This window comes from Marmota monax, unplaced genomic scaffold (assembly GCF_021218885.2).
Source record: "Marmota monax isolate L192 unplaced genomic scaffold, Marmota_monax_Labrador192_F-V1.1 WCK01_AAM20220418_F8-fsc00024, whole genome shotgun sequence".
NCBI lineage: Eukaryota > Metazoa > Chordata > Mammalia > Rodentia > Sciuridae > Marmota > Marmota monax.
Genome location: NW_026695224.1, coordinates 24,941,875 through 24,967,152, shown reverse-complemented (window position 1 = coordinate 24,967,152; position 25,278 = coordinate 24,941,875). Strand labels below are relative to the sequence as shown.

General features: G+C 45.9%; 1 protein-coding gene across 1 annotated transcript in view; it reads right to left on the bottom strand.

Annotated features, from left to right (window-relative positions):
- The window catches only part of St3gal2 (ST3 beta-galactoside alpha-2,3-sialyltransferase 2), a 53,908-nt gene that overhangs the window by 10,471 nt on the left and 18,159 nt on the right, over window positions 1-25,278 (bottom strand). Inside the window, exons 2-3 of the mRNA XM_046434733.2 lie at window positions 4,477-5,812; window positions 1,309-1,502 (exon numbers count right to left, since the gene is read on the bottom strand). Coding sequence (XP_046290689.1) covers window positions 1,309-1,502; window positions 4,477-4,815 — 533 coding nt within the window. The 5' untranslated portion in view covers window positions 4,816-5,812. The remainder of the gene's footprint in view (window positions 1-1,308; window positions 1,503-4,476; window positions 5,813-25,278) is intronic.

Genomic DNA, 25,278 nt, shown 5'->3' with positions numbered 1-25,278 from the left:
TTGGGGTTTGATCCAAAACATATCTTGAGCATGCCTCCTGAGAAGGAGTACTGGTGGATTTGTCTCAGCCTGGCCTGACTAGGTGTCACCTACATGTCATAAGTGGCCAAGACTTTTGGTTTTGCAGGATTTCAACCCTGGAGCTCATCAATTATCCTGAGGTGTCTCATCAAAGCTCCCACTTGTTACAGGTGGCTGGGAAGGCAGGTGCTCAGGCATCTGAGAGCATTTCACTGGGCTTCCCAAGTGCTTGATGGCCACACTGCAACAGCACCTCATTTTCTAATTTCAACCCATTGTTTCTGGGTGAAGAGAGAGAGGTCCCTCCCTGGCTTCCATCTCACCTCCCTCCTATTTGAGGTGCCGGTAATTAGGGGATGAGGTAAACTGAGGTGGTTCTGGGGTGCTGGGTGGGGTAAAGCACCCTTCTCTCTCCCCGGCCCATCACCATTTCTCAATAGGAGGAAGGTCTTGCAAAGAATGTGGAAAGTCTCAGAGACATATTGCTGCCTGGTGTTGCTATGGAGACAGCAACAGTGTCGAAGACAAAGCCCTTCCTTCTGCCTCCTGGGAAATCTGGCCTTTTTGTAATGCTCATCCTGAGATATTTGGTAAAAACCAGGCAATACCAAGGACAGGGGTGGAAGGATCCCCGTGTGGCATATCCTATCCCTAGCCAAGCCAAGGGAGGAAGGCAGAAGAGATGGGTTAAGAGCTGAGAGCAGCCCATGCTGGAACCTGAGTCCACCCTGTGTTCCCTGACACACCCTTCATCACGCTGTGTCTGTCTTCACTGAACACTCTCTCTACTCTTCTCCCTTCCTCAGGGCTAGGCAGAGATGTCTCTGGAAGTCTTATGAGGATGAAGAGAACAGGCAGTCATCGAGACAGCTTTTTCTGCCTACGACATCTGTCTTCAGTTAGTCTGCTAGAAAGAATCACCTGTTGCTATAAAGCAAGATGCAAGTTTGCCTTGAGGAGCTCACTTCTAGCTTATGCTGAGGGGACCAGGTGAGTAATAAGGGCTTCTGATGAGTTTCCACCAAACACCAGCCAGGGGTCTAGCTTCAGCCCTTTTCAGAGGAATTGGAAAGTGAATGTGGTCCTCTAGCAAAGTGAGATTTGGAATGCAACCTCCCACCCACCCTAAACAGACAAGGGACACAACCCAAGCCTGTCCTGGAAGCCTATAGGTGTCAGCATCCCTTAGCACCCAGGCAACTCATCCCCTGCCAGATAAGGCCAAGGAGGCAGGGACCCCTTCCTGGAGGCTTGTCCTCACCCACCCTCGGTTCCACGGGGGCTCACCTCATGATGAAATTGTGCCTATCCACGTCCTGCCCGTAGCCAGAGCCCCTCAAGTTGCCAGAGTTCCCCACCACAGCACAGCGCCTGCACTGGTGGGGGTCCCGGAAGCGGTAGGGGTTCTCGCCTGGCACAATCTGGAACAGCTTCTCCAGTACCTCATTGGTGTTGTGCGACTTGAACTGGGGCTGCAACATCTGTGGGTGGGGAGGGAGGGCTAAATGGAGGGAGGGCCTCTGGCCACCCCTCTGAGCCCTCCCTTTGAGTTGGAGCCACATAGACCTCCTTGCCCGGGAGGACCCCTCCATTTCTCAAAAGCAGCAAAGTCCTGGTTCCAGTGGGCCTCCTGTTCAGAAACCAGTGCCCTGACAATCATTGGGTTTCTCTGACATGCCATAGAGGACTGGAGGATCAAGCTGCTATTCACCGTGCTCCTGGGGGACCTGCAGTCACAAGGCAGAGCAACTTCCTTCAGGAGTCCTTCCCAATCGGCCCACCTTGGGAACTCCTGAGACTCAGCCTGATGGCTGGGGTTATAGATGCCCCATCCAGGGTCACATTCATGGGATACCTGAAGCCATTCCCTCACCTCACCCTCAGTCGCCCCCAACTACAAGCTGGAATCCAAGCTATTGATAGATAAAGATTGTAAAATAAGGCAGGACAGCAGTCTAGTGCTTTCTGGCCCAGAAAGGTGTCACACGAGAGTGAAGCAACAGGTGGGGTCCACAGACCATATGCCCCATCAGAAAGAGCAAATTCAGTCCAGCACAGTGGTACATGTCTGTAATCCCAGTGACTGGGAAGATCACAAGTTCAAGACCAGCCTCTGTAACTTAGAAAGACCATGTTTCAAAGTAAAAATTTTAAGGGCTGGGATTGTGGCTTAGTGGTAGAGCGCTTGCCTAGCATGTGTGAGGCACTAGGTTCGATTCTCAGCACCACATACAAATAAATAAAATTTAAAAATTCATCAACAATTTATAAAAAATATTTTAAAAAATTAAATTTTTTTAAAAGGGTTGGAGATGTAGCTTAGTGGTAGAGTGCCTCTGAGTTCAATCTCAGTACCTCAAAAAAAAAAAAATTCAACCAATTCTTTTTTTTTTTTTAAGAGAGAGAGGAGAAAGAGATATTTTTTTAATATTTATTTTTCAGTTTTTGGTGGACACAACATCTTTATTTTATTTTTATGTGGTGCTGAGGATCGAAACCAGCGCCCCCGCGCATGCCAGGCGAGTGCGTTACCACTTGAGCACATCCCCAGCCCCAAACCAATTCTTAACACATGGATTTATAAGCCCAATGGGGCCAAATTCCCCAATTTTTCAAGAGAAGCAAAAAATATAGGTTTCATGTGAAATAATGTGATTTCTAAATATTGGTAACTATGTAAATGTAAATACTGGAATAATACTTAGTGGGCTAGACCTGGCCCATGGCATGGCCACCAACTGATAATGCTAAAACTGGGGCTTTAAAATGCTGTGGACTGAGGGTACAAGGCAGAGTAAATTCCTTCAGGAATCCTTCCCAATCAGCCCATTGAGACTCAGGTCAGTGAAAGAGCACTTGCCTAGCATTTGTGAGCCCCTGGGTTCCATCCCTGGCACTGCAGGAGGGGTTGGGGGTGGGGGAGACCGTGAAATGGACCATAACCTATGGGGTTTGTGGATAAGCAGGAGCTGCTCAGAAAACCAGAGATCTTTCTGGAAAGGTATCCTGGTCCTCAGACAAGAATTCCCGACTCTGTGGCAAAAGAGGGGAACAGAGAAGCCTCTCAATTGAGGAACACACTTGCTGCTTAAACAGTCACTGAATTCTATCCCTGTGGGCAGGAGGCCTGTGCTGTCCCCTGGCATTTCACCCTTGTCTAGAATACTGATTTGGCTCTATATGACCACTACTGAGAGAGTATGGTCTTGGGCACCATGCATTCCCTGAATCTTTATTTTCCATTAAATGAAGGCTGTGAGTATGACTAATAGACAGGAAGGGCTCCAGGATGCCATGGAAGGGCCTACGGGGTTCCTAGGCACCCTTGCTCTCAGACCCCAATCCTGGGGCACTCTGAGAGTCTGGGCCACAAGTCTGGGGAGTTGCTCTGATAAGCTGGTCACACAAGCTCATCCTCACATCTTCCCTGAATGTGAGAGAAAGGGTGGGCATCTGCTACCATTTTCCAACTGGGGAAACCGGGGGCTCTTGAGGCCTCCTGTTGGGTGTGCAGGAAGCCTGTGAGCCCAAAGATACCATTCCACCCTTGGCACAGGCAGCACCCAGATGGCCCCGCGAAGCCTGGGAGGCATTGCTCCAGAGATAACGGGAGCAAGGCAGAAGGCGGTGAGAGAAGCAGAAAGGGGGCAGGATCTAAAAGGGCAGGAGGGTCCTGCTGCACAGGTCCCTCATCCCTCCTCTTGACTTTCCTCAGCCCCTGAGGGTAATTTACAATGCTTTCTAGGTGAGCCCAGAGAAAAGTCTTTTTCCAGCAATTATAAAGAACCAAGAGTAGCCGATAAGGGGGACCCAGGCCTATAATCCCAGCTACTCTGGAGGCTGAAGCAGGAGGATTCCAAGTTCCAGCCTGGTCAACTGAGTGAGACCCTGTCTCAAAATAAAAGAATATTTTTAAAGGGCTAGGGATGTAGGTCAATGGTAGAGTGATTTTCTAGCATGCCTGAGGCCCAGTGCTTAAAAAGAAAAAAAAATCTGGATGTGTGGGTCTCATAAGAGTTCTGGAAGATGCAGCAGCACAAGCCACACCCTGGCTAGGCAACACTCACTGGGGCTGAGGGGTGGCTGCCTCTTGCACAATGGACAGGCTCCCCTATCTTCACGTCTTCCATTTATCCCCACCATCTCACATGGGCTGATCCTCCTGTCTGTGCAACTTTCCTGGACCAATAACCATTTCTAGTCTATGCTGGGCTTCAACAGGCATCAAAAATACTAGCTCTCTCTCCTTCCAGGTGAAATCTTGATCTGACCTTCAGTTATCTGCAATCCTCGTATATGGCTCCCATCAAATGGGCCTCCCACTTTGTCAAGGCACGGGAGGCCAGAAGAAGCCCCAAACCAAGAGGGGGATCCTAAGGGTGACTCCGAAACAGGGAGGACGAGCCCTGGGCGAGAGGGCAGCAAAGGGGAGGCAGAAGGGGCCAGAGCTCTCACCATCCACCACCTTTGGACATCCGGGGGAAGATCCATGTTCTCTCTGGTCCAGACAGGTGAGATGTTGCTGTCAAAGTGGCTGTCGAACCAATCAGAGGCGCCTGTATCACCCATGCAGCGGCGGCAGGCACAGCTCTTGCCTGAGAGCCCCTCTTTGCTGAGGCGCTGCAGGCCAGCGTAGCCGGGCACCAGCTTCACCCGGTGTGTCCCACCCAGGGCCCCCGAATCCAGGTAGGGCAAGGTGGCCATGCTATGGTGCGAGTAGGTGAAGAGCAGGGACATGATGAACACCAGCAGGAAGGCCACAGAGAGGAACCACACCCGCAGAGAGCACTTCATGGTGCTAGCAGGCAGGCAGCTGTCACCGTGGCCACTTCTTTCCCAGCCCACTGAGGGGCCAGCCACGGCGCAGCCTGTCTATTCCGGCAGCAAGTGCAAAGGGCATAGGGGCATGTGATATGGCAGGGGATCCTCGCCACACCCTCCCTCAATGTAAGGAGTGGCTCCCCTGTCCCTGAGCCACTTGGGTCCCAGCTTAGGGCTTCATTGGTTATCTCTGTCACTAGCTGGGCCACAAAGGCTCTGCCTCTCCTGCTGCCCCAGAGAGGAGGAGGTCAGTCCATCCCAGCCCTCTAGTCCCTTGGGATTGCTGGCTGCCAGCTCTGGGGGCCCCCCTCTTTGGCGGCTTGAAAAGGTCCAGTTTGGAGCAGTCGGGGTCTTTGTGGCTCATGAGCAGACACCGAGGCAGCCCCTCGTCCCCTGCAGCGGGGAAGCCCTGGAACTCTGATTAAAACAGAGAGGACACAAGCTTCAGGGGGCCTGCATTCCATGCAAGAGTCCTCCCCACCTTGGCTGGCACTCCCGTTTAACCCTTCTGCCAGGGGCAGGGACCGGATCCCAGCCCTGAAAGAAAAAAAGCAGGAAGCTCCCTGGGTGGTGTCAGGAAATTGCTGCAAAGACCAAGATTCTCCTCGAATTAGTCCCCAACTGCTTCCCATCCGAGGTGCTGGTCCCTTTTCTTAGTAGTCACAGCTCCAACTGCAGTTGCACAGGGGTCACCAAGCACCTATTCTTGCTATGGAGTCCTCTGGGGCTGGTAACAGTTGCTGCTCAGTGGGGTGCTGCATCCAAGCCGTCCAGGTCAGCAGAATGTGCGCAGAGCTCCCCACCAGGGTCCAGGCCTCCTTCCTGGAGCTGCTGGCCTGGGCTCGGTGGCTGCTCTGTCCATCCCTGCTCTCCTGAGGCCAGGCTGTCCTGCTGTTAGTTCACAGTAGCAGTAATCCCCGGGCAGGTTCCCCCCCACACTTGTCAGGCGCCAGGCTGCCGCAGCATGACCCTGAAATTGCAGAGAGGAAAAAGAATGTGCAGATAAATTGCACACACACAGGCTCTTCCCCAACTCCACCCCCAAGTTCCAGAGGGGACAAAGCTAGCAGCAGAGGAGATACCCACTTAACCAAAGGGTAGACAAAAGAAAGGGCTCTCCTCCCTAACCATCCACAGATAGCATAGCTCTGCATATCTCCCCCTCAGGGGACTAGATTAGCCAGAAACTTCACTTATTAGCCAGAAGGTAAACAAGGAGCAGTTAACTTGATTTCCCTAGAGTCACATGGCAAGTTACTGGAATTAGTAGGTTTAGAAAGCCTTTAGTCTAGCTTCATTTAGTTTTTTCCCCTTGTACTGGGGCTCAGACTCAGGCACTCTGCCACATCCCTAGCCCATACCATATATATATATTATTTTGAAACAGGGTCTCACTAAATTGCCCAGACTGGCCTTGAATTTGTGATCCTCCTGCCAGAGCCTCCCCAGTCACTGGGATTACAGGCGTGCGCCATAGTGCCCAGCCCCTAGTCCAGCTTCGCATAGTTACTTTCAGGTAAAACTTAGAGAAAACAATCCAGAGAAGATCCCAGGGTCTTCGAATGCTAACTCTCGGACACAGATCACCCAGGGCCCTCTCAATGCCCAGGGAAAGCCCTCCAGCAAGAAGGAAGGACTGGGCCCAGACCATTCAACTTGCCCCTCTCCTCTCTTGGTGTGGGTAATGGAACAATCCTTCCTGCTCTGGTATGAGGGGAGAATGTGACTGCATCAGGAAATGGAGTTGCTGGGCACAAGACCCCCACTGACCGGCCTCCCTCTGGACACCTGCCTTTAGCTGTATATTATAGGTGAAAAGAGCGCCAGGGTCTCTGGTAGAGCTGAAAGTATGAGGCCCATGCTGTTCTGGCACACAAAAATGGGCAGAGGCCAAGTGTAGAGTAGTGTGGATTCTGGCCCTCAGGAAAGGAGCTTGAGTCCGTGGCATGGGAATCTCTTAAACCATCTCCTCTCCAAATCTGGCCAGTGCTAGTTCTGACAGCCCTACCCTTGTTGAAAGCTCCAGCCTGCCCTTCCAGGGTCCTCTGGCTGCCCTGGCCGCTGTAGAGAAGATGTCTTAGGTTCCATGTTTAAGAGAAATCTAGCTGCCCTCATGGTAGCTCAAATTTCTGGGTCCAAGCCAAACCACAAAGCCATCAGGGAACGGAACCAGCCTATTGCAATAGAGAGGGAGGATATTACTCTGAGTGGGAAAATAATGCTCACAGAAGTAAAGGAGAATGCTTAATGTCGTGACCTCATGAATGGGAGTGAGCTTTGAGCCCCTGTCTGATTCCAAAGCCTAGGCTGAAACCAGGGCACAGAAAGGAGCTCATGGAGGGCCAGGGTTGTGGCTCAATGGTAGAGCTCATGCAAGGCGCTGGGTTCGATCCTCAGCACCACATAAAAATGAATAAAATAAAGGTATTGTGTCCAACTACAACTAAAAAAATATTTTAAAAAAAAGAAGAAGAAAGAAAGAAAGGAGCTCATGAGTTTCTTGAGCTCCACAGGGACAAGAGGGAAGGAGAGACACAGAGACTGGCTTCCCAGGGTTAAGAGTGAAGCTTTACCCATATGCCTCACCCAGGCCTCCTGGCTTGAATCCACAGAGACACTCAATAGTGTAACCGTGGTCCACTTTATAAATGTAGCCCTTGCTGCTCTGCCACTGCAACTTTTTATTTATTTATTTATTTAGTACGTATCGGGGATTGAACTCAGGGGCACTCGACCACTGAGCTATATCCCCAGCTCTATTTTGTATTTTATTTAGACACAGGGTCTCACTGAGTTGCTTAGTGCCTTGCTTTTGCTGAGGTTGGCTTTGAACTCGAGATCCTCCTGCCTTAGCCTCCCGAGCCGCTGGTATTACAGGCGTGTGCCACCTCGCCCAGCTTGCAACTTATTTTTTAAATGGACATTTTTTTTTCTCTTCCTCTCTCTCTCTGCTCCTCCTTAATCTCTCTCCCTCTTAATCTCAGGGAAAACAGAATTACCTTTCTTTCCCACTTCAGGCAGATTTATCTGCCCCTGAGTATACACCCACCATAGGAATGAAATAATCCAGACTTTGGAGTTGGTACTAGAAGATCTCAGAAATGACCAACTCCCAAATTTACAAGTAATTACAACTCCAACAGAGAACACAGGAATGTACCCTTTGAGTCTCCTCTTTAAAAGGCCCCTGTTCCTGCTGATGGGCAGAATCACAGCCTCTGGGTCAAAAGGCCCCAGTTTCTCCTTTGCTAACAAAGCAATAAACCTTCTTTTTCCTTTTTCTCAAAACCATGTCCTTGTTATTAGATTGGCATCAGGGACAAGGACCAAGCTTTTGGCAACAGCAGTACTGGTTCAAATGTGCCTTTTCCAAAGTTCCTCCACTGAACTCATTTAGCAGATTATGTGGAGAACAGGTTGGGCCCTGCTCTGAATTTTCAAACTGCCTAACACTGAGTTAGTCCATGTTGTAAAGTAGTAGTTTGCCATGAGCTACTCCATTTTGAGAGTAAGTGCCAAGGTAGACTGAATCTACACCTTGTTTGTAGAGGTAAACAACCACTACCTGCGTGGCACAACTATAAAGCACAAACTGATAACTTGTATGCACCAAAACTAAGTAATTGCCGGGCACAGTGGTATATGCCTGTAATCCCAGCAGTTTGGGAGGCTGAGGGAGGAGGGCCGTAAGTTCAAAGCCAGCCTCAGAAACAGCAAGGTGCTAAGCAACCCAGTGAGACCCTGTCTCTAATAAAATATAAAATAGGGCTGGGGAGGCTGGGGATATGGCTCAAGTAGTAGCGCGCTTGCCTGGCATGCGTGAGGCACTGGGTTCGATTCTCAGCACCACATAAAAATAAAATAAAGATATTGTGTCCACCTAAAACTAAAAAAATAAATATTTAAATAAATAAATAAACAAATAAAATAGGGCTGCGAATGTAGCTCAGTGGTCAAGTGCCCCTGAGTTCAATCCCAGGAACCACCCCTCCAAAAAAAAAAAAATACCTAAGTACTTGGATATGGCAGCACCCTGACCTCTCACCTGGTCACTCATCACAAGCCTTGCCAGGGAAGAATGCCACAGTGATGCACCTCTAATTTCCTGTCCCTTTATGTTTTGGCACAGCATGGTTTCTCCTGCCCATGGTCACTACACAGGGCCCACTCCAAGCTAACACCTTGAGCTGACACTTCAAGCTGATACTCTGAAACTGAAACTGCCATCTGTCCAGCTCTGCCTTGATAACTGCAGAAAACCCTTATCTGACCATCTACAATGGTTCTTTGACTCTGCATTCTTATCACTCTCACCTGTGCTTTTGGCATAGCATCCTGTAACCCTGTGGCCACCTTAACTCTTTCTCATTCTTTGTGTGTGTGTGTGTATGTGTGTGTGTGTGTGTGTGTGTGAGAGAGAGAGAGAGAGAGAGAGAGAGAGAGAGAAAGTATGATGTGTTATAGATACTAGAAATTAAGACTGGAATGGAATAAAAGAACTTGTGATTGCCTGACTTATCTCTATCAGATGACCTACAAATATTCCATGAATCACCACTGCTGCAAGTGGTGTAGCTTGTGAATTTATTGTTATTCAATAAATTCTGACATTGTGGGAAGACACGAACATGTTGGTCTATGTTAATGGCATAGCTAGCTCACAACACAGCCTGTGGCTAGACATCCTGTAAACAGGAAACCGGGTCACTGTCTCTTTCAGTTCTCCCTTTTCCCATTTCCATGCCCAATATCTAAGAAAAAGAACTTGGCTTTAGAGGGTCCCCCTCCTAGCTCCCTGTGACCTGAGAAGAGTCATTCATGGAGCAGGTGGTCATGGAGGCAGTGAGTTTGCAGACTGGACAAGTGACAGATAAGGAGACCCATTTGTGGATGGGTAGCCCCACTGTGACACCAAAGGCGGGGGCTGGGCAAAAACCTGCACAGGAGGCTTCCCAAGGAAAGAGCTCAGATAGGGCCATGCCCCAACTCCCGGGGATTCTAAATCAACCCAGGGGGCTCCTGAAGTAACCTGCTCTGTTGGGAAAAGGAAAATCCCTAGTTCAACGACATACCTGGGAAGAGCAAAGGAATGAATGGAGCCGCTGGCAAAAGCCCTTGTTTTGAGAACTTCACATTCAGACGGTTACCAGGAGCTTAAACTGCTCAACTTATGTTGAGGGTAAAAGGAGGCACTGGGAGGAGCAAAAAACATCATAGGCCTCTGGATGGGCACTAACAACCCCAGAAATCACTCATGCTGGCCTTCACCTGTCTCATTTCCACCTGTGAACTCTGACGTCCCTTAGGTGGCCCAGGGCCTAATTGTGATCTCTCCCCTTCTCAGCTTCTCTGATCATTCATAAGCCCACGAACACCCCAGTATAAAGAAATTAGGGGGGAGGATGTACACTTTGGCATCAGTCCCTGGTCTCCATCTCTGCTGCCAGTGGAGAGAGGCAGTACTCTTGGGCCACCTGGTTGCTGGAAGGCTCACTCATATGTTCTTATTTTTGTTTTTTTCAGTACTGGGGATTGAACTCAGGGGTACCCAGCCACTGAGCCACATCCCCAGCCCTGTTTTGTATTTTATTTAGAGACAGGATCTCACTGAGTTGCTGAGCCTGGCTTTGAACACACGATCCTCCTGCCTCAGCCTCCCAAACCACTGGGATTACCAATATTCGACACTGCACCTGTTTTGTTTTTTTTTTAAGAGATTGTGTGAGAGAGATTTTTTTTAATATTTATTTTTTAGTTTTCGGCGGACACAACATCTTTGTTTGTATGTGATGCTGAGGATCGAACCCGGGCTGCACGCATGCCAGGCGAGCACGCTACTGCTTGAGCCACATCCCCAGCCCCTACGCCTGTTTTTTTAATTGTCTTTTTGAGGACTAATTCATATATACTAAAACACAGAAGCTGTCCAATGTAAAGCTTCATGAACTTTTACCTATGTGAGCTGCACTGTGCTAGGGGTGCAGCTCAGTTACGGGAGCACTTGATTAGCATGCTGGAGGCTCTGGGTTTAATCCCCAGCATGGAGACAAAAAAAAAAAGTGTTAGAATATAGAACATTTCCAGCATCCCAGAAGTTCTCTTTGTCCCTTTACCAGTCAACAGCTGATGCTCTACCACTTTTCTGAATTCTGTCACCAGAGGTGAACTGTACCTGCTCTTGAACTTCACATAAACACACATTCATTATATATTCATTTGCACTTGTCCTTCTGCTCAGTGTAATGTTCCAGAGATTCATTCATGCTGTTGTATGTACCAGTAGTTTCTTCTTTTCCATGTTTGGACACTGAGTTATTTCTAGTTTTTGGCTATTATTAACAAAACTGAACTTCTTTTACAAGTTTTTATCTTTTTTTTTTATGGACATACTCATTTCTCTTGGATAAATATCTGGGAGTGGAATTGCTGAGTCATAGGGTGGGTGTATGTTTAACTTTGCTAGAAATTATCAAGTAGTTTTCCAAAGTGGTTGTAGCATTTTACATTCCCACCAGTTATGCATGACAGTTCCATTTGTTCCATAGCCTTGATAGTTTCAATCTTTAATTTTAGGCATTCTGGTGGGTGTTTTTCTCTAGTATTTCTACTAGGTACAGAAGAACAGGTGCACCAAGAGACATGCATCAGAATGCTTTCAACAGTACTGTGTATCAGAAAACTACAAACAACCCAAATGCCCTCAAAATAGAAGGGATAAACTGTGATATGTTCCTGCTGTACCATAAAAAAATGATTGAAATCCAGTTGCAAACATCAACAGGGAGGAATAACTACTGTGCTGAGCAAAAAGAATAAATCGTGGATGACTGCCCACTGCATGAGTCCACAAAAAGTTCAAAACATGCAAAGCCAAGCAAGACACCATTTACACCTCTCTCTCTCAACAGTGGATTCCTACTATAATCAGCAACTTGGGAGGCTGAGGCAGGAAGACTGAAGTTTGAAGCCAACTTCAGCAATTCTGCCAGACCCTCTCTCAAATAAACTTTAAAAAGGCTAGGGCAGGGTGTGGTGGCACATACCTGTAATCCCAGTGGCTCCAGAAGCTGAGGCAAGAGGAGTATGAGTTCAAAGCCAGCCTCAGCAGTTAGGGAGGACTTAAGCACCTCAGCAAACCCTGTCTCTAAATAAAATATAAAAAAGGGCTGGGGATATGGTTCAGTGGTAAGTGTCCCTTGGTTCAATCCCTGGTACCAAAAAAATAAATAAATAAAATAAAAGAGAGAGAGAGAGAGAAACTTCAAGAAGCACAAAATTCAGTATGTTTTCTTTTTTTTTTTTTTCCTGATGCTGGAGTTCAGCCCCAGGGCCCCTACCCCTGAGCTACACCCCAGCCCCTAATTTGTTGTTGTGGTTAAAACATGCTTTATTAAAGGACAACTCCGCTGCTGTGTGAGACTAGTAAGGAGACCAGACAAGAACTGTGCTAAACTGCAGGCTGTGGAGGTGGTGAGAAGAGGCTGAGTATTTCCTGAAGGACTTAACCTGATATGGGTGAGAAAGGGGTTTGGAAGGTCGGTGGTGGGAGAGAAAGAAGGAACCAGGGAGATACGGTGGCTGTGGCCTGAGCAACATGGTGGATGGAGTGCCATTCACAAAGAAGATAGGAAGTTGATGGGTTTGGGTGGTTAAAAAATAAGAATTCTATCTGTGACAGGTTACATTTAAGATGCTTTTTAGATGCCCATGCGTAACAAGCAGTTGAACACATACATCTGAAGCTCCTGGGTGAGATCAGAGCTGGAGGAATACATTTGAGAAGTTTTCTTTTCTTTTCTTTTTTTGCTACTAAGGATTGAACCCAGGGATACTTCACCACTAAGCTACATCCCCAGACCTTTTTATTTATTCATTTATTTTTAAATTTTGAGATAGGTTTCTTAGGATCTAAAGTTGCTGAAGGTCTCACGATGTCACTGAGGCTAGCCTTGAATTTGTGATCCTCCTGCCACAGCCTCCTGAGTCCCCTGGAACTACAGGTTTGTACCATGCCCAGGGAGAGGTCATTATATGTGTGTGTGTGTGTGTGTGTGTGTGTGTGTGTGTGTGTGTATATATATATATATATATATAATTTTTTTAATTGTAGATGGACACAATATTTTTATGTTATTTATTTATTTTTAATGTGGTGCTGAAGATGGAATCCAGTGCCTCATGCATTCGAGGCAAGTGCTCAACCACTGAGCTACAACCCAGAGTTGTAAAAAATAGTTCATTTTTTTCAGGGGGAGATACTGGGCATTGAACTCAGGGGCACTCGACCACTGAGTCCTATTTTGTATTTTATTAGAGACAGAGTCACTGAGTTGCTTAGTGCCCTCACTGAATTGCTGAGCTGGCTTTGAACTCATGATCCTCCTGCCTCTGCCTCTCAAACCACTGGGATTATGGGTGTGCCATTGCACCTGGCCCTCAGAGTTCATTTTTTTAAGCTACACAACTGGAATAAATAATGTCTGGAGAGCCTGAGGTAGATGAGAGGAGGCAGCCCAGGATAGCACCTGGTGGCCCATGAGAGTGGCTGGGGGAGAGTGGGGATGAAATGTCTTTAAGAACATGAAAAGATGCTCTAGGTCATTCATTAGTCCTCAAAAATCAAATCAAAACCTCAATCAGATAGTACTTCCCACCTACCAGAATGTACTAAAAAAAGACAGATAATAACAAATATTAGTGAGGATGTGGAGAAATCATAACCCTTATATGTTGCTAGTGGGAATGCTGAAATGGTGTGGTTGCTTTGAAAAACAGCCTGGCAGTTCCTCAAAACGTTAACTGCAGAGTTATCATATGACTCAGTGATTCTACTCCGAGGTATACACTCATATGAAATGAAAGCATGTGTCCACATAAAAACCTAGACAAGTGATTTAGAGCCTTATCCATAATAGCTCCAGAGCAGGAACAATCAAAGGTTCTATTAACTGATAAATGAAGCAACAAAATGTGGTCTGTCCCTACAATGGAATTCATCTCAAAAAAAGGAATGTATTCTTTTTTTAAGTTGTTGATAGACCTTTATTTTATTTATTTATATGTGGTGCTGAGAATCGAACCCATTACCTCACACACACCAAGTGTGAGATAGGCAAGTGCACTACCACTGAGCCCCAGCCCCAGCCCTCTGATACATTCCACATCATAGATGAACCTTGAAAACATTGTGCTAAGTGAAAGAAGTCAGTCAGAGAAGACCCTATATTGAATGATTTCTATGAAATGTCCAGAATAGACTATCCATAGAGTCAGAAAGTAGATTATTGGTTTTCAAGGGCTAGGACTGGGAGGGAGGATAGGAAATGACTGCTAGTGAATTAGAGTTTCCTTTTGAGGTGATAAAATATCTAAACTTGTGATGATGGTTATACACTCAAGTGAACAGACTTGGACACTTCATTTGTGCACGTGTGTGTGTTACTGTGGACTGAACCCAGGGCCTTGCACATGCTACACAAGCATCCTACCACTGAGCTACATTCCCAGCTGACTAGTACACACTTCAAATGAGTAAACTGTATGGGATATGAATTATATACCAATAAAGGTGTTATAAAAAAAATAAAAGGAGGGGCTGGGGTTCTGGCTCAACGATAGAGCACTTGCCAGCACGTATGAGGCGCTGGGTTCAATCCTCAGCACCACATAAAAATAAATAAATAAAATAAAGATATTGTGTCCAACTACAACTAAATTTTTTTTTTCAAATTAAAAAATAAAAATAAAAGGAGGGCTGGGGTTGTAGCTCAGTGGTAAAGAACTTGACTAGTATGTGTGAGATACTGGGTCTGATTCTCAGCACCACATATAAATAAATTAAATAAAGGTTCATCAACAGATAAAATAAATAAATAAATATATATGTGTGTGTGTGTATATATGTATGTATATATGATATAAGCACTTAGAATCAGAGTTTGAGATGGGAGGAATTACTGAATGTATGAGAATGAATTAGCAAAAAAGTTCATGATGCAGGAAGAAGGCTAATTGAGGAGTAAAGTCTTTGCGAAGCAAGAGGGGACTAGGATGGACTTATCTGTGGAGGGACTACCCCAGGAATGGGAAGCAAAGTAGATCAGAGAAGCTTAGATAACAAGGAAGGTTTATTTTTATTGTTGGAGTTGAAGATTTACAGAGATCAGATGTGAAATAGTCCCCTAAGAGAGAAAGGAGAAAACCAGGGAAATTTAGTAGGTGGCAATTTAGGGGAGAGAGAGAGAGAGAGAGAGAGAGAGAGAGAGAGAGAGAGAGAGAGAGATCTTCTAAGCTGGGCATGGTGGTCACACACCTTCAGTCTCAGCTACTGGGAGGCTGAGGCAGGGGGATCCCTTGAGCCCAGGGATTCAAAGCCAATTTTGGGCTGAACATTGTTAAGACCCCGTCTCAAAACAAACATAAAAAGGTTTCTCTTCCCCTTTCTATTTATTATTATTATTATTATTATTATTATTATTATTATTATTATTATTAGTGGTGCTAGGGATGGACCCAGGACCTCATAAGAAGTTTATGCTCACGGATTTGGCAAATTTGGGGAGCTCACATAACAATATTCCCCTGAAGGGCTGGTTAATCTGGAGCTGCTGAGGCTGATCAGAGGAAATGGCAGCCAGGGTAAAGGTCAGGGGCAGCTGGGGCCTTGAGGAGTGGATGGGGCTCTCTCTCCTCCTCCCCCAGACTTCCACCAATCAGCGATGCCTGTCTGGGTGGCTCCCGCTCTTCAAGGAAACAATGGAAGCTCTAAGGAGACTTCACAAGCTGGCAGGTGATGGGAAGGAAAAACAGAAGCACTGGATTGAGGAAAAAAGGGTGCCCAAAAGGAGAGCCGCAGGAGCTGTTTCGGAAGCTGTGGTGGCTTTAGAGTCAGTCTCTGTCAGATCCCAGGAGACCAGCTTTCGAATTAACCTAATGAAGCCCTGGATAGCAGGGCCTCAGAGCAGCACAGCTGAACACAACCTTCCTGGCAGGCAGAGAAAAGAAACATCAAAATAAGGCGCTGAGGGTGGGGGGTGGGGCAGCTTGCCTCTTGGAGGGTTGGGGGGAAGGAAAAAAGCCGAACCCAAGCTGATGAAGCACTTCTTCCCATCCACTCACACACGGCCTGAGGTAAGTCCCAAAGCCTCATTCTAAAGTCAGCAAACCACAGATTATTACTCAAGTGCCACGATGCTTTATGAGTCTCCAGGCATTTTCGGGGATAGCCTCTCATTTAATATTCTCCGGAGTCCCAGGACCAGCTGGACAAGGTCAGCCAGGCAGAAGGGAAGACTCCAAGACAAGGACTTCTTCCCTGTTGCCTTCTATCCAGGATTTTCCCACCAACTAGGGTTCAAACACCAAAAGGTTCCCCATACCCTCATCTCTGACCACCTAGCAAACTCCCGGACGGACTCCTAGATGAGGCAATCACCAGTCCTGGCAGAAGGTGCCCTGGGAGGTAAGCCATTATTTTGAGGAAGAGACAGAATGCCCATCCCTTACTTGCCACTCAAACCCAGCAAGGCACGTCCTTGACCGGGGTGTACTGGTTGCTTCACTTGGAATGCTTGGTTAACTGAAGTCACTGCGTTGCAACATCCTGGCACCAGCCTCTGGCACAGAGTCCTCCCTCCTAGCTAGCCTAGTGACTCAGGCACTTTCTAGTCCCTTGTTACAACTCCTCGGACAGCCTGTGCCTTCCCCAGCCCTGTCTTCTTGCAGGACCCCTAACCTTGATATCCAGTCTGAATGCTCAGCTCTCGTACCTCAGATGCTATCTAGAGTTAGCAGCCAGAAAACTGCCTTCTGGTTTTCTGAAGGTAAGAGCTAACACATCTCTTCAAATCAAAGATTGGACCTTGCCTAACCATCAGTTAAATCCTGGAGAAATAAACCATCAGTCTGCGCTGTAAGAGGACTAATGTTGCCCCTAAACAAGTATCCTCTAAAGGGAGGACCACCAGGCGCTGAGGCAGAGGGAGGTGGGATGGGGAGAGTTGGGATGCAGGGTCCCTTTAGATCAGCTACCTGCTGTGTCCCAGGCCTGCTTCCTCAGGAGAGAGCCCCAATGTGGTTGTGGGGGGGTGGAAGTATATATATATATATATATATATATATATATATATATATATATAAAGTCAGAAGTGAAATCTAAAAGAACAAAGTTATCTCAATAGCTGGCAGGCAAGCCAGATATAAAGAATTAGGGAGATCCAGGCATGGTGGTGCATCCCTGTAATCCCAGCTACTCAGGAGGCTGAGGTAGGAGGATGACAAATTTGAGTCCAGCCCAGACAATTTAGCAAGACCCTGTCTCAAAATTTAAAAAAAGCCAAAGGGGCTGGGGATGTAGTTCAGTGATAGACTGACTGCTCCTGGTTCTCATCCCCAGTACCACAGGGTTCATTTCCTGCTGACTATGTCTCCTCCCCATTTCATGATAGATCACTTCTTATTTACTGGTTTTTTGTTTGTTTGGTTTTTGTTTTGGTGGCACTGAAGCCTTGCACAGGCTAGGTAAGCACTCTACACTGAGCCACATCCCCAGCCATTTTTTAAGACAGATTCTTAAATTGCTGAGGTTGGTCTCCAACTTTCAATTCTCTTGCCTCAGCCACCAGAGTAGTTGGGATTACAGGAATGCACCACTGCATCATCTTTTTTTGAATCCAACAGATTTCTGGCTTTGCACTTATGTTACTATCTTACTTTCTCTATTATTTCTTTAGCTTCTTTTCTTTTCCTGACTTTCAGTGGATTGACACATTATCCCCAATCCTACCACTTTTTTTTTCTCCCTGGTTTAGAAATGATATTGCTCTTCTTTTAGTGATTATCTTAAATTGTTAGCACACATATATTTTTGCCAATGAAGTCTAGTTTTCCAATAGTGTCATTCCCTTGAACAAGGCAAAATTCTGATATGATTTAACAATGGAGTTCCCTACTTTATTTTACCCTATTCTTCCTTGATAATGTAGTTAACAATTTTAGTTTTCCTTTTTTAAATTAAAAACCCAATTAGATGCTGGCTCTTCACTTGTGTTTTGCCATCTGTAGCAGACAATGTTGGTTGCCCACCAGCAGTCACTCTCTTTTTGTGCCAACAAAATCCTGACTTGTTCAGGCAGCTAAAGACCCAGTCCCAGGAGATGAGGCAAGACCAGTCAAAGCCAACCACAGCCAGCCTGTTTGCTTGCTTTTGCCAGGAACTGGTTTGAAGATGATCCAACTTAAGGCAAGCAGACCTAAGAAGGTATCAACTAGAGCTGTCTTGGAAAAATTCTTCCTGAAAAAGAGACACACGAAAGGAAGCCTCCTTTCTCTTAGCATCTCCCTGTCATCCTGCTTGAGGTGTTAAAGGGTGATGTCCAGGGTCATCTTATAACCACAAGGAGAGACATCTTACAAACAAAGGATGGCAGAGAAGATCCAGAGTCCTTCATGTCAATTCTGGACTGTGTCCCAGCCCTAGAACTCTGCTACCTCTACACGGGTCAGTTAATCTATTTAATCTTTTTTTTTTTTTTTTTTAATTTTTGGCTCTGGGATTGAACCTTGGACTTCAAGCATGCTGAGAAGTTTATCAGTGTAGTACACCCCCATTCTCAACATTTTTTTTTTTGAGGAGGGTACCGGGGATTTAACTCAGGGGCACTTGACCACTGAGTCACATCCACAGCCCTACTTTTTGTATTTTATTTAGAGTCAGGGTCTCACTGAGTTGCTTAGCACCTTACTTTTTGCTGAGGCTGGCTTTGAACTCGGGATCCTCTTGCCTCAGCCTCCTGAGCGGCTGGGATTACAGGCGTGTGCCACCACGAGCCTGGCAACATTTTTTATAGTTTAAGTCATTATGGGTTATTCTGTCCTTGTAGCAGAAAGTATCCTGCTATGCCTCAAAAGGTAATTAAATGTACAACATAAAGTGTCAATTTCTTTTCCTTTCTCCCTCCCTCCCTCCCTGCCTGCTTCTATCCCTTTCTTGCTTAACAGTCTTTCATACTCCTGGGCTCCAGTGATCCTCCTGCCTCAGCCTCCCAAGTAGCTGAAACTACAGGGCATGTACCTGGCTCAATGTGACAATTTCTGTGGTCACCATTGGCACCAACAACCTGCTTCTTCCCGGATGGATTTACTTTTCTTTCAGCAAGGATTTTTTGGCAATAAAATTGTCTTAAGATATCTAGAAATTCTTTCTTGCTCTCTCGCTCTCTCTCTCTTTTTTTTTTTTTTTTTGGTACTGGGGATTGAACCCAGTAGTGCTTTACCACTGAGCTACATCCCCAAGCTTTCTTTATCTTTTGCTCTTTTTTTTTTTTTTTTGTGGGCTGGAGATTAAACCCAAGGCAAGCGCTCTACCAACTGAGCTAGATCCCCAGCCTTCCAGGCTTTTTGAGATGGGGGTTTCACTAAATTGCCAAGGCTGGCCTTGAACTTGTGATCCTCCTACATCAGCTTCCCAAATCACTGGGATTACAGGCATGTACCATTGTGTCCGACTTCTTTTGCGGGGGCAAGCACCATACAACTGAGCCTGTCCTCTGGAAGTTTTTACCATCCTCTCTTTACTCTGCAGTTTTACTATGTCTAGTAACATGACTTTTTCTGTTTGATTTCCATACTGTTTCTACTGCTCCTTACTCCAAGCTATTCAGAAGGCTGAAGGGGGGGGGGGGATCCCAAATTCAAGGCCAGCTTGAGCAACATAGATACCGTAGCAATATTCTATCTGAAAAGAAAAAAAAATAAAGGAAGAAAAAAAAGTGGTGTTAGAATTTGAAACGGTAGATTACTTCAGATTGGACATGAAGAAATCATGGAATTGGGGCTGGGGTTGTGGCTCAGCAGCAGAGCACTTGCCTAGCACATGTGAAGCCCTGGGTTCGATCTTCAGCACCACATAAAAATAAATAAAATAAACATATTGTGTCCAACTGCAACTAAAAAAAAATAAATAATAATAATAAAAAAAAAGAAATCATGGAATTGGGAGACAATACTAAGAAATTCATCTAGGATGGAGCACACACATGGAAGACAGATGGTGAGCCTTTAGCATATATCTAATAGGAATTTCAAATATGAATAAAGGAAATGACAAAAGAAATAATAATAGCTGAAGGAATAATGGCTAAGAATTCCAGATTTGAAGAAACAGTATGAAAATAAAAAAATTAATCACAGCCCAAGGGAAGGGTCAGTAGCAATTTTTTTTTCAACTCGTTTACTTAGCCCTTGGATTCTAGCAGTGTGCTAGCACCAATTCAATGTTCCATATGAAATCACTTTATTGCTGTAGCCCAAATTTCTGCTTCAAGACTCAGAGACCAGCAGGCCTGTGGCTTCAGCCCTGCTTTCTTGTGTGTTCCTGTTCCAGTTCTCATCCACAGGGATGTCTGTCCAATGCTGTTTGTGGCAGGGATTGGGAAGAGGGGAAGAGCATGACGTTTTTAGAATTTTATCTTTTTATGCGTAACTATTGTGTTTAAGAGTATAAATTTACAGTGCCATCTCGATGGGATGGATTGAACTAAACTATTTGTACCAGGGAAGTAGGGATCCCTGCCAATGTCTGTCTCTGGGGAAGGAATATCAAACCATCTCTAACAAGATTGATAGAACTCTGGCCAGCACACTGACGGACTCAGACTGATATGATACTCTGGGGTAAAGCTGATCAAAAGTCCTGATGAGCTCCCATTCCCACCCCCACCCTCATTCCAGTTCACACAGGGATGGGAGCCAAGTATGCTACTGACCACTGGATCTTTCAGATGTGGACAGAGCAGGCCTTCACTGAAGAGGGCAAATTCCATAGTACCTGACCATTTAAATCTTTCTTCTGGCTAATGAAAAATGCATATTGGCCATATGGAAACCCTTAATGCAAAGTCCCCTCTGGCTCTTTTAGTCCCCATCCCACCTGCAGCGGGTCCAGCCTGACGTTTTACTGTTCATCAGAAGAGCAGTAGATTCAGGAGCCAAATTCTAGTCCAGGCTGCTACCAAGCAATAATTCACTTTTATTTATTTATTTATTTTGTTTGTTTTCAGTACTGGAGATTGAACCCAGGATGCTTTACCACTCAGCTTCATCCCCAGCGCTTTCTATTTTGAGACAGTGTCTTCCTACACTGCCAGGCTAAATTGCTGAGACTGGCCTTGAACTTGTGATCCTCCTGTCTCAATAGCCAGGATTATAGGAGCATGTCATTGCATGCAGCAGCTCCTGTAATCCTGGATACTGAGGATTAGCCAGGATTCTTTATTTTGAGATGGGATCTATGTTGCCCAGTTTTGGGTCAAACTCCTGCATTGAACTGATCCTCTTGTTCCTACCTTCCAAGTAGCTGAGATTACAGATGTGTGCCACTTTGGCCAGCAGAGTTTAGTAAACAATCTAACTACTAAGGATTTGTGTGTGTGTGTGTGTGTGTGTGAGAGAGAGAGAGAGAGAGACAGAGACAGAGACAGAGACCAGGGATTGCTAGATGTGCACTCTACCACTCAGCAACATTCCCAGTTCCCTCAGCCCTTTCTGGTCTTTGCTGCTGTACTGTACATCATCTCTCAAATCTAAGAGCCTGCTGCTCTTCTCCCTTGAGTTCTAAACCTGTCTTCTGCCAGGCATTGTAGCACATGCCTGTAATCTAGTGACTCAGGAGGCTGAGGCAGGAGGATCACAAGTTCAACAGTAGCACTCAGCAACTTGGGGGAAACTTTCAGCAATTAACTAGACCCTTCCTTCAAACAAACAACAGAAATGGGGATGTAGCTCAGTGGCAAAATGCCTCTGGGTTCAATACCCAGCATTCCCATCCCTCCAAAAAAAGCTAAATAAAATAAACCTGCCTTCTGCACAAGTGTATCACAGACTGATCATCTTCCTGCATTAAAACACTCATGAGCTGGGCACGGTAGGTGGTGCATGCCTGTGATCCCAGCTACTACTGAGGTAGGAGGATTCAAGGCCAACCTTGGCAACTTAGTGAGCTCATTTCTCAAGAATTTTTTAAAAAATGTGCTCATGGATGTGCCCTCATTCATGAGGTCAAGGTAAAGTCCTTAACATAAATAGCATTTGGAGATCCACAACCCAGGCTCTCCTCCCAAGCCTCTTCTCTCATAATGTCCTATCCTCTGGGGCTTACAAACTAATTTGGATCAAAAGCAAAATATGGCCCATATTTATTAAGATCCTACACTGAAACTAAGATGATTTGAATGTGTCTACCTCCCTCACTTAAAATATAAACTCTAGGAGTACCGAGACCCTAATATTTAATTCATTATCTGTCCCACTATAGAATCTAGCACCATCCTACATATAGTTGACACCAATAAATGTTTATTCAGCTGAGTATCATCATATAACCTCAGGGTTATAAGGATCAAAACAAATACTGGTTATGAAAAAAATGCCTTGAAACCATTTTTATAATTATATAAGGAAGCAGATGAAGTGTTAATTATATTCTGTCCCTACTCTTCCATCACTGACATCTAGAAGTGAGCATTTTCTTTGACTTCTCTTGAACCACCGAGAAACATGAAGCCTCAGGTACAAATGAGATGGGAAATAGTGGGTGTGTCCAAGCTGAAGAAGTTGCTTGAACAGTGGGACCAGTGGCAGTGCCTGTCTTAAGTTTCTGTCTGCAGACACACATCAGGTTCCTATGATGCAACTCTGTTCACTACCCTAAGAACTGCGGGCCACTGGCTGTAGACCATCCTAGCGAGGGCTTTTGGATTGCTCATACGTTCACACTCAGCTCAAAGCCTCCCAAATGAAAGTATCTAGAAAAACTTGGATTCACATTCTGGCTTTGCCCCTGTCAGCTATTAACAATTTACCCTCTCCGATCTGTGTCCTTCTCTGCAAAATGGGAATGTCACCCTCCTGAAGGGGTTCTGAATGAATCAGAGGCCAAAAGCTCCTTGCTCAGTGGATGTCATCTTGGGTTGGACATGTTGAGGCCCCAGTTCTGGTGATTCCCACTCCACCCTGGGTAATTTCTGGGCTGGAGACCCATAGCCCTGGATTGGCATCCAGAGGCATAGCCCCTTCTATACAGAGTTGGCTCTGGCCTGTCAACACCTCCAGCCTCCCCAGGCCCATCCTTGTCTTGCTTCAGCCTTTCCTTTCTGGCTAACCACAGGCACTGCCCGCCCCACCCACAGAGGCAGACACCAGCTTTCAGGAAGGATGAGATCTCACAGATGGCTCTGCTTGGTTGACCCTTGCTTCCAGGCTGAGCAGAGAAGGGTGCTGTGTCAGAATTTGTGGGTCATGGAGCCTGTCACCTCTTCCCCAGCTGCCACTTCATCAAACCACACAGAACAGAGGCCTGACCTGAGCTGGTTCTAAATAGCTCTGTGAGGCCCATCCACAGTGGCCATGCCTGGGGTTCTCGAGTCCCAGGTCAGCACCAAGATTCTAGGGAAAACAAGGGGTTTCTCCACAGGGCTGAAAGCCTGAGACAGAAAAACCTAAAGAATAGGGGATAGATAGATAGATATTGATCTAAGGTCCTTTGGAGACTTCTGAAGGGAGCAGACTGGGATGGATAATTAGTGACCTAGGGGAAGCCAGAGCAGAGTCTGCACAGCTAGGAGTCTGGACTCCATTTCTGCCCTCTGACATCTCCAATGGGATCTGAAAGCACCCATGCCCAGGGTGAAGGGACTTGGGTGCTGATTGATTTCCTTTGAAGACAGGGTTCAAAGTGGCACATGCTATGGCTGCTCATCACTGCTTATGACTGACTTGTCATATCACAAATGTTTAATAAAGATCCACCAAGAAACTTCAAGATCTTTCTTTCCTTCTGTGCTTGTCTACTGTCTAGATAATACTTTGAATGGCAAAAGAAAAGCAGATGTTTTCATTCAACAAATATTTAATGATCCACATGGGGGGAGTGGTAACAAGCATGGGAAGAGTCCTGGCCCTTCCTTTCTTGTTGGGCCACATCACCAAAGGATGTGGCTCCTCTCTGGTAACAATCAGGACAGCTTCCTGTTGTCCAGGAGCAGAGCAGTGGGGTTTTAGGGCTCCTTGCAACCCTTCCAACTTCCTCACCACACAGTGTTCCTTAGCTATGAGAACAGCCTTCCTCCAGGAGAGCTGGCCTTCTATGAAGGATGCCAAGGAGGAACCAACCTCCAAGACTGGTACTCCAGGTCTCACTCTCCTTAAAGAAAAAGAGCATCTAGGGAGGCCAAGGCAGGAGAATCAAGTGCAAGGCCAGTGTCAGTAACTTAGCAAGACCCTGTTTCAAAATAAAAAATAAAAAGGGCTGGGACAATTCATAATAGCCAAACTATGGAACCAGCCTAGGTGTCCATCAACGAATGAATGGATTTAAAAAACTGGTATATACATAGAATGGAGTTTTATTCAACCAAAAAGAAAAATGAAATTATGGCCATTTGCAGGAAAATAGATGGAACTAGAGACTATCACTGCTAAGTGAAATAAGTCAAGCTCAGAAGATCAAGGGTCATACATTTTCTTTTGTATTTGGAAGGTTGAGAGGAAAAAGGAAAAGAAAGGTGGGGTGGAGCTCTTAAAAATCAAAGGGAAATCAGTAGAAGAAAGGGACCAAAGGGTGGGAGGTGGGAATGGAGGGGAAGTGCTGGTGACCAATTATATTGTTATATTGTGTGCACAGACAAATATGTAATAACAAATTCCATCATTATGTACAACTATAATGCATCAATTAAAAATGTGGTGAAAAAAAGGGGTAGGGATGTAGCTCAATGGTAAAGCACCCCTGGGTTCAATTCCCAGTACCAACCAAATAAAAATACTGGTCTGTCCCATCCTCCCCAACTACTCCCTCCCACTTCCCCAAACAAATAACACTCTCTTGGCCTGGTGTCAGAGGACTAAGAGAAATTTCAGAGTCCCATCTGTTCCATCAAGATCCACTCCAGAAGAGGGGTGAAAAGGAAGTAGAGCAAGAGCTTTCTCCAGATAAATTTCAACCTCTCAATGAGATGGATATCATTACCCTAGGTACATGTATGAAGACACGAATGGTGTGACTCTACTTTGGGTACAACCAGAGAAATGAAAAATTGTGCTCTATATGTTTACTATGAATTTAAATGCATTCTGCTGTCATGTATAACAAATTTAGAACAAACAAACAAAATAAATAAATAAATAAATTTCAACCTCTCTTCCCCAACTCAGGCACCCACAGGGCTGGAAATCAGTGAAGGATAACAGAGCCCACGACGCCAGATAGGTTCCCTGGAACAATCCTGGGCAAGAACATACAGCCTGGGAAGGAAGCTCCAGTGGCTGGGGACAAAGAAAAATTGCTTTCCCAAAGGAACTGAGCCAGGGTGATTCACACAACATGGTGGAAAGGGGGCATGTTCCTTCCCTAGTTTCCAGCCCGTGGCTATCAACACTAAG